We start from the raw sequence: 10,024 nt of genomic DNA on the forward strand, positions 1-10,024 counted from the left end.
GAAGGGACTTAAGCTATACTTCATCAATTGTTGCTTGATTTCAAATAATCACATGTTATATTCAAATTTTGTTTCCAACTTTGTCATTGAGTAACTTCCCAATGGTAACCTATTTTATTATAGCAATTTAGATCATCTCCAGTAACTCTTTTGTCCTCTATCCATAAAATATCCTAACCATACATTCCATTATCCATTGATCTCAATAAAATCAAGCTTGTAAACAATAAACGGTCAATCTATTTGTTGCATTGGGTAAAATATAATATTGAGATTGGTCATTCACAAATGTGAGATTAATCAATTTTTCAATTAGTTTATGACATTGGGATTAGCCAATCTGCTTGAATTAGTCAACACTCGCAGCCTGACCAACACGACGAATTTCAAAACAGGAAGCAAATAAAACATATAAAGCTACATCTATGAAATTTGCTAGCTATATGTTACATATGATTCGAGTAAGATCAATACTAGCAAACAAATCAAACATCAATGCTCGTTTTTCCTTTCGTTGAGTACCTATGCATAATAATCCAAGCTTGCTTTCTTCTTTGCTTGGACTTGGATGATGCCTTCATCAAAGTCCTCATGGTTCACCTGCAATTGGACAAAAAATCATACTTAATGATTTTTCACGTAAGCAGACACATTCATATTACAAATTCTAACATGGTCCAAAGCTTTGGCATTGAATTGCACCAGAAAATTACAAAAGCAATTTACAACGTTTTTGGGATAAAAGCAAGTATGTTAACAGAAAACAGAAAGAAAGATCCAAACATGAATGACAATCCAGTAATTTCAAGCTAGACTAGTCATGATTTTTTTTTAATTATTTAGTTATTGCATATCAAGATGAAAGCAAACCTCAGTTGCATCGCGGCAAAGGGCCAACATGCCAGCCTCAACACAGACAGCTTTAAGTTGTGCTGCATTGACATCGGGATGAACATTCATTTTCCGAGAATGGATCTATAACATTAACGTGAAAAGCATTAGTAAAAGTTCTGTCAGAGAAAAAATGTCAGAAAATAAAATTTGAAGATACCAGTTAATGTTGGGTGTGGAAACTCAATTTTTCAATCCAATCGACCAGAACACATAAGGGCAGGATCAAGAATATCAGCACGGTTTGTTGCTGCAATCACCTGTAATTTACAAGTGAAAATGGCATTTCAATCAGCTAAATACTAACTGAATAAAAATCCAATAGATTTTTTGTGTCAACATCATGTGTTTGTTTTGAGCAATAACTACGGTGGAAATCTGTGTTCAACAAAAGAAATTTTTTTACTATGAAGAGAATTGCCTCAGGATGACAATTGTTCTGATTGCAGTGGCAAAACTTTAACACAAACAAACTGTTCTAAGCCATAAATCAAATTATGTAAATAATCACTATTTGAGTTGTTATACATCAACGTACAAATAAGTTACGTGACTAACCCCAAGGATGGGTTTCAAGAAGACATATTCTAATATGCATAACCCCCAAAGACAGTAAACATCTTTTTAAGCCCACTGTTTGTCACATCAATCAGAAAAAAAGAGACACATATAAGAATAGAAGACAAACCTTAACACGATCATCACTACTAAAACCATCAAGCTGATTGAGCAATTCTAACATTGTTCGCTGTAACTCCCTGTCTCCACTTACTTCACTGCAACCAGCAACCAAATAACATCACAAGGTTGCAAAACTGATATTATTGAAACAAGAACCAGCCCTTTCCCAATAAAAAAAGAAAAGAAAAGATAATGAATACGTAGATCTAAATTCCTCCTTGCTCATACCTATCGAAACGCTTTGTTCCAATTGCATCAATTTCATCCATAAATATAATGCATGGAGACTTCTCTTTTGCCAGCTGAAAGGCATCGCGGACAAGTTTTGCTAGAACCAAAGCATATTTATATCCTTAATATGAAGACATAATATAAGAATAACTAATCCCCATACAGTCAATGAGTTTCATCAACAAAAATCACAAGAAAATTATTAGCTGAAAAAGATTGATGAGTAAAGTATCTGCCCATTAAAAAACAGAAAATTAAAATTACCAACAATTCAAAATAAGATACAATGAATTTAGTCATAATAAGAAAGTAAAAATGGAAGAGTCATGCCTTGACCAGCTGTGGACCTGCCAACTTCAGAAAAGTGGCATTTGTTTGTGCTGCACAAGCACGGGCAATTAGTGTTTTTCCAGTTCCTGGAGGTCCATATAAGAGCACTCCCTTCGGTGGACCAACTCCAAATTTCTGGAACCGCTCCTTGTGGGTAATTGGCAAAACAATAGTTTCAACCCATTCTTGGATCTGTTGGCAGAGACCAAGTTATTGATCACACTATCAGAGACCCTGTTACCTAATTGTAAATAAGAAGAAAAAAAGAAAGAAAGAGTGCATTGATAAATTGCCCGTAATTATAGAGTACCTGCTTCTCTAAACCACCAATGTCATTGTAGTCCTCCGTTGGCTTTTCATCAACCTCCATGGCCTTAAATCATGAATCATACTCAGAAGGCAAAGTATCCAAGATTAAGTAACTATCTTGGTTAACACCAGCCAGATAACCAGGTTTTAACTTGTCAGGGTCAACAAGCCCAACAACAAGAAGAAAGATTGTCTGCAGTCAAACGAAAGCATAATTTACTATTGCAGTCAGTTATATTAAGGGCTTTTCTTTGCCTACTAACTCCAACAAATCCATTATGTTTTTCAAAGGATCCAAAAGAAATGCAAAGACACTATTAAAGATAAGAAACAATCTTAATGAAACAGTAACACTGGAGATCGAAATAGGGAGGACATGAAATTTCTGTCCAAAAGATATGAAATTGTCACCTGTCGAGTGGATGTCTTTAGCACAACACATTTTCCTTTCCTTTGAGAGTCAAGATCAATGTTGGCCCCATCTTCTTCAGCTTCATCTTCTGGATTCATATCCAATATCTGAAAACAAAAAAATATCATGTCAGAATTTGGAACATTAGGGAATGAAAAAACGACTATGGAACAGAGAAAGGGCGGCAGAAGAAATGGTAAATAACCTCAACAATGTTAGCAACGAGGTAGGGCAACTGCTTATGAAGTTTAACCTTCTCCTCGTTATTTTTTATCTTCTCCTTGTATGATTCCCATTCCCGATTCGATCTCTGCACCTCTTCCTTCAAACACAAAAAACAACTCAACGTTGCAAAACCATATATTTACACTCATCAAGAGCTATACGAATGCTGAATGAAATTGAAGAAGATAGAAGAGACCTTGAGAATGCGAATGCCGTTTTCGAGCATACGAGAGGCTCTGAGTCTCTGACGACGTCGTCGGTGGTCATAGACGCCAACTAACATGGCGCTCGCCATCACTTCAATTGCCAATGGAAAATGGGGTTCAACTTTTCATGCACACACAAACACAAACTTGTTGGGAGTAGTAATCTCACAACTTATTTTTCCCTCTTAATATTCCGAAAAACAGAGCTTGTGGGCCGGTTAAAGGCCCAATAAAAAATGGGCGATACATATTTTCTGCTCTATTTTGCTAACTTAAAAAAGAATAAAGCAGTCTACATGAAAATTATTAAATTAACTATTAATATTTTAATGATTACATAATATTGACTAGAAAAATAAGTTCTTCAGTGTTCACTTGAGAGGATGGTGACGCTGCATGACTATGTGACGGGTTAAGGACTAATGAAAATTATATGAAAGGATCTTGAGGAACTGCACTTAACCTTTGTCAGGATAGTATATGTCTTTATCCTTCACATTTTTTAGTTGAATGATACTTATAATAACAACAAACTATTTTGATAAGCGAAATGGCTATTCAGTCATTCCCCAAATTGAATATAGAGCAACAGCACGGATACACAGTAAAAAATAATGCAAATAATTTTAAAAAAAAATTCAAAGCTTCCAATATATGCCCAATCGGTGCAAAATGCCTGCAACGACGGCCCAGAATAGGATCTCCGCAAAGATCACATATAGCAGGATGCCTACTCTCGTTGAATGCCAAACCTTAATGAAGACATGTTTCTGGATCCAATAGACCTGTTCACGAAAACAAATTGAACACCGATAAGTATGTAATCAGTTACATGTTCATTAAATTCAAACATATAACAAAGAAAAAAATCCAAATAATTGATCAAGGAGCTGAAAAGTAGATACAAAAAAAAAATATGTACTTGAAAAGACTTCATTGTTCAATTCCGTGGAATAATACAAGATATAAAGCTCAAATTATAAGATACATATTATGTTAAGAATATTGAACCAAAGTTCTGGGACCAAAGTGTACAGAAAATTAGATGAGATGGATGTACCAGCGAGTTAGGAGGGTCACCATAATACCACCCATTAATGAATCCTGCGAAGATTCCCTCAGCTGCCATGACATAAACAAGCATGGCATTCATGCCAATCCATTTCAAAGGCAAGAACAAGAATGTTAAACCCCAAATATCAACCTGCAGTGGCAATTCTAAATCAATCCAGATGAAAAAGGTGAACATTAACCGTAGGGGTAAACCTGAGCTGAAAAAGCAATCCAGAAGACCATGATAGAAAGAAAGGTACAATTTCTAGTATTATCCAAAAACATACCATAATATAGAAGGCTGAAAAAAGTAATGCTGCTGCTCCAGATGTTACACAAACATAGCTCAGCGTGTACAATTGTTTATTCAAAGGAATGGCTGCAGTGAACGGAAGGGGAGAGGGCATCATCAAAATAAACAAGAATAGATGAATGATTACATGGTAAGTTTCACCCAACAGTAAGTTTAGAGTTGACACCATGAGTGAAGTGAAGAATAAGTCCTGAAGTAAGGAGAGCTAAGCCTAGGAGAAGCCAGTGCTTCAACCTGGAAGGATGATCCTAAAGTCACAAAAGTGAAGAAGTAAGCATAGGTTAAAGGGTTGTCATTTGTCAACCACTGATTGCTTTTAATAAGGCTTCACCTGTAAGTGTATCAGTACATGTCCAAAATGCAATCCAATGATTGTGGAGAGAATAGCAGATATTGAACTGCAGTTGCACATGACATTGCTATTAGGAACAGAGGAACAAGTTATACATCTGCTGTCCCCAATAAAGGGGTATATTCATAATCATAGCAAAGTCCTCAAAAGGGTCTGAGCATTTCAAAATTTTGAGAAAAAATGTGGTGCGCTCTAACCAAGCTGTGGAACAAAAGAAGAATGAATATGGGAGTCCTCAACTCTTTTCCTTAGTAACATTGTGAGTGAACGTTAAAATTATTTGATCACATAATGATAGCATCTACTTCAAATCAAACAAAGCCAATGTAGTTAAGTACCGATTGAAATCTGATAGTCGCATGTTTGGGATTTCAGCTAAATCAAACACACACTAAGATGATTTAGAGACCATATACAGACCTTAAAATGCCTTCTGGCTCAAAAGGAGCGTAACACCATGAAGGAGCATTTTTTTTAAAAGGACCTTCATATGGGGAATTCTCGGTGCAAGCCTGCAGCACTTAAAGGAAATTAGTGTTTCAAATTTTCTATAGCCATAGAGTAAGTGTTTCTTTTAGTAGGAAATAATGTTCGGGAGAAAATAGCAACACACTTCGGATCTTCTCCATGCTGGACGCTTATACATGTGATTAATTCCAATCACCTCTCGGTCAATATATCCCACAGCATTACAAGGGGGATCCAGTTTCCCTCTGACACCACAGGTCACCTAAAATTGACAAAAAAACAAAATTAGAAGAGTAGAAAAAAGAGAAAAAAAAATGAGAAATGTGTACACAAGTTGATTTCTTGATAATATCTAGCATAGAATTTGCTAAAGTTTAACAGGAAGAAAATTCATATAAAGCAAAAACCACAATACATTCAACAAAGATATGGAAAATATGAAGTCAAGTGTTATCAGCAGGATTGAAAACCAAAGACTACTTTATACAAGTGGAGAAAAAGTGCCAGGTAACACTCTCCCCTACAAATCAGACACTATTGATATTCCCACTTAATGTGTTTGTGTGTAGAGATTTATTCCCACTTCATGTGTTCGTGTGTAGAGAGAGAGTATCACAGGCAGCCAACGGGAAGCTTACAGTTAAAGTTGTGCCATTATATATGCTGTCTGGGTTATGGACAGTGAATTGCCAGTCAGGAACATGAATTCCATAAAGTAAAGCTAAGTAAACAGCAAGTATGCATGCCCCAACTAGCCTGAAATTTTAATAAATAAAATGTTTAAAAGCATATCGTAAAGGCAATAAACCAGAAGCATATTTTCACAGACTAACCAATGCCAATAGTACAACTTGAATATTGAGAGGTGGGTGGGTTCTGGATCTCTAGCCTGTGCACTTCTTGAAAATATCTCCACCAGTGCTACAACCAAATATGCTAGAGCAATTCTCTAGAAAGGGTACAAACACAAGTATTATTCTTTTTTAGCTAAAACCTGCTCTATCAAAATGAGCAGGAAGAAAGGGTACAAACACATTATTCTTTTTTAGCTAAAACCTGCTCTATCAAAATGAGCAGGAAGAAATGATCAAAATCACCTGAAGAATGCCACACCACCTTATATGTTTCATGTCAACTCCATATGTTAGATTGTCCGGAGCATGAGAGAAACCACCTTCATTATTGAGGTCATCCATTATATCAAAACAAAGCATGATGTTTTGTCTTTCACCCCACAAATATGTCTTAGAATCTTAGCAGGAGAAGATTTGCTAATATGAAATTTAGATTCAATTATTATAGTACAGTTCATCAGAATAATATTCACAAGATCCAATATTCATGATCAGCAGGGAGTAAAGCTTAGCAAAGGTTACGTAATATTGAATGTTTGTGTTTCCTCAGCCATTCTTAAATAGGGAACTCTTGGGAACTGTCATGTCAAGTTCTCTTTTAAGGATAACAGAAAATGTTCGTCCATTACATTTTTTAAAAAAGGAGGGTAAGATGAAATGCATGAGAAAAGAGTACTGTTTATTACATCTCTTCACAGGAGAAAAACTAACCTTGCAATAGCAAACCCCAGAAGAGGAGTTTGAGTGTTCTAACTATCACCTTTTTTACAGCTAGAAGTCTATTTGGTATTCTCTGGACATCAAGTAGAAGCATCAAGAAATAAATGACTTGTTTGAACCAAAAAAGAAGAAGAAATAAAGGAACAGAGAAACTAATACTAGAAGCATTCTTAGCCACCCTATTTTCTCTTTCACAGCTAACCTTGAGAGCAAGTGGAATGGCCATCCCCACAATGAACAGAAAGAAAGGCATGACAAAATCAGCAAGGTTGCAGCCATTCCATGGCGCATGACCAATCATTGGCCATTGCCCTCCAGCATCATCAACCAAGATCATTAACTACATCACATAACATCAAAACATGTCAAAGCCTAAGTCTAAATTGATGATTACTGTTTACAAGTCTAAAAGAATTAAAATTGATGTTTTCTTCATTGGTTGTTTCAAAATGAGATTTTTATAACAGCAAACTACGGGAAAACAGCAGTATACATACCTAATCAGATATAGTGACCTGCTGATATTAACGAAATCAGACACGTAAATTCAGGCCAATAGCAGTTTTTCCATCAGTTACGACTCTTTGGCTGAATACTTTACAATCATAAACCCAATCAAATTGTGCAATCCATAGTCCATAGATTCCTATTTTTTGTTCAAGGGTGAAAATTATGAAACTTCTCTAAGTTTTCTTCTTCTTGATAAACTGTTATTTTGTGAGGTGAAGATTTGGTTTGATCTTAAGCTTTTAATTTCTTATGCCAACTTCCACTGATGCTTTATAGAACATAAATTCTTTCTGAGGTTTGCTGGGAATTTTTTGAAACAGCAAAGAACATATAAAAATGGTGTGCTTTAGTACCAGCTAGGAGAGAGTTAACCTCAGAATTTGAGATACATTTGCAGTTACACATATAGAGGATGAAGTTTTCTATTTATCTATTTTCCAAATAAAAGATAAGGGAACAAAGAGATTATCATTTTGTTTATACTAAAGTGTAACCTGGTAATTTCTAGCCAAACTATATAATCTACCTTAACAACATGAAGGGAAAACACACAGAAACACACAATATAATAATAACCAAATAAGAAATTGAATGGTTCAAATTAAACAGTCATAGATAATCATGATCATACCACTACCATATCTCAGTAGGGATTCCATATACCATTGGCAAAATACTCATTAAAATCTATATTGTTATTATTAACAGAAAATCTTTAAATTTTGTATATAGTCTCTTATGTTTTAAAACTACATAGGAGTTAGTCCATAAATTCTATTCGCCATCAAAATATTTATTTTTTTCCCATAAAGAATAAATCCTTGAGATTCTTGTACTGTCAACTTTTATAGCATTGTTCATATGTATCCAGGCTTTGAGCTCATTCATTTTAAGATCATAATCTCCAACATCTATGCATGGTACGATATTACTAAAAAACAACAACTGGACTCTGAAATTAAAGGAGAGAGAGAGAGAGGTACCGCAACAGTGAGACCACGAAAGATGTCAAGGGATGCAACACGCTTTGTTTTGGGAAGGTTTTTGTCTGAAAGTGGAAGCTCTTCGGAAACATTGAGGCTGTGCTCCCCTTTGATTTCGGCCATACTAAAACTATTTCTTTTGTTACTGACTGAGCTCCAACTGAACTGGATTACGATACTTTACTCTCAACTCGAGATTCCTTCCTCGGGCAGAATAATTACTATAATAATATTAATATGATATGATTGTTACAACCAAACCAAACCAAGCCAGTTTGACAGTTGTACTTTGAACATGTCATCCTATTCTTCAAATTATTGTTATTAATTAAACGCATGAGATGACAATATCATGCAAATGATAATCTTATAGAATAGACAGATATACATTATTTGGATTTTGGACTATGGTCGTCTATGACTTGATGGCCATTCTTTAATTTTATTCGTTGTTTGTTGCTCTTGCATGGGACCCTCCCTGCGCTGGAGCTCATAATTTGTCCAAATGTGTCAAATAGATGTGCCACGGAAATCTTATCCAAATGCTTACAAATAACAATAAATGTTCCATTTCAAGATTATAATTTTTTTTTAGATTTTTTTCATGCTTATTGTTTTTTGTTGGGACTTATTGTTATTTTAGAATTTTAAAACTTGGTCAAAATTAGATCCTCATTTAACAATTCCACAGATAATTAATTTAAAATTATCTTAACTAATTGCATTAAATAAAAATATTAGTCAAGATATAATTAAACTTAATATTAATTAATTAATTAAAAAAACCTGTAAAATTAATTTAAATTCATCTTAACTAATTTATAACATGTAACGTCCAAGTTAAGAAGTTTAGTTCTTTTCAAGAAAGAACCAGAATAAAATCCTGTAAATAAAAAAAGAAAAGTGTTAAAAGAGTTTTCTCTTTTGGTGGATTTGTCATTCATTAACTTGATTCAATTTTTTGAAGACTGAAAATAACATTCAGATATTATCTCAGACTTAAAAATAAATACTAACAACCTTAATTTTTTAATTTATTTTCCGTATTTACTTATATTTAAAAGTACATAAGTAATGTAAATATATTTGTATTTAGAAAATAAAGTTATATATAGGCTGTTTGTGTGTTAAATTCCCTGGGCGCCTCCACTTTGCAGCTGAAAACTGTAGCTTCTACCAATTGTGCATCCAGTATTCTGGATACCAATTAATGAATTCTACCCCGATTACAGTTAATCTCACTACAAAATCATTTTATTGTGATTAGTTTTTATGAAAATAGTCGATAAGTAAATTAAAAGGTAAAAAGTCATTTGATCCCCCCATTCTGCTTATTATTGCATGTTATCTGCACATGAGCGACCCAATTTAACTTCAGTTCATTGTTGTCTTATATGGCAAGTTTCCTAAGATAACAGTATAAATGAAAGCTATGACCATCATCACAAGCAAAATGTGAAGGAGACAACAAATCCTAAAGTTCTCT

General features: G+C 34.4%; 1 protein-coding gene and 1 pseudogene across 1 annotated transcript; both read right to left on the reverse strand.

Moving 5' to 3' along the window:
* Positions 1-242: 242 nt before the first annotated feature.
* LOC114400071 (heparan-alpha-glucosaminide N-acetyltransferase) lies at positions 243-8,871 on the reverse strand. The gene is made up of 21 exons (XM_028362338.1): positions 8,539-8,871; positions 7,248-7,385; positions 7,037-7,118; positions 6,569-6,645; positions 6,305-6,420; positions 6,110-6,227; positions 5,617-5,733; positions 5,424-5,515; positions 4,983-5,049; positions 4,818-4,899; positions 4,626-4,717; positions 4,346-4,489; positions 3,276-4,070; positions 3,060-3,176; positions 2,854-2,961; positions 2,444-2,635; positions 1,801-2,325; positions 1,580-1,667; positions 1,052-1,151; positions 871-975; positions 243-600 (listed from the first exon to the last, which is right to left on the reverse strand). Exons 1-13 carry the CDS (start codon positions 8,659-8,661, stop codon positions 3,924-3,926), a joined length of 1,395 nt encoding a protein of 464 aa, XP_028218139.1. The 5' UTR covers positions 8,662-8,871; the 3' UTR covers positions 243-600; positions 871-975; positions 1,052-1,151; positions 1,580-1,667; positions 1,801-2,325; positions 2,444-2,635; positions 2,854-2,961; positions 3,060-3,176; positions 3,276-3,923.
* LOC114398901 lies at positions 523-3,534 on the reverse strand (annotated as a pseudogene).
* Positions 8,872-10,024: the final 1,153 nt, after the last annotated feature.

Source organism: Glycine soja, chromosome 19 (genome assembly GCF_004193775.1).
Source record: "Glycine soja cultivar W05 chromosome 19, ASM419377v2, whole genome shotgun sequence".
Lineage (NCBI taxonomy): Eukaryota > Viridiplantae > Streptophyta > Magnoliopsida > Fabales > Fabaceae > Glycine > Glycine soja.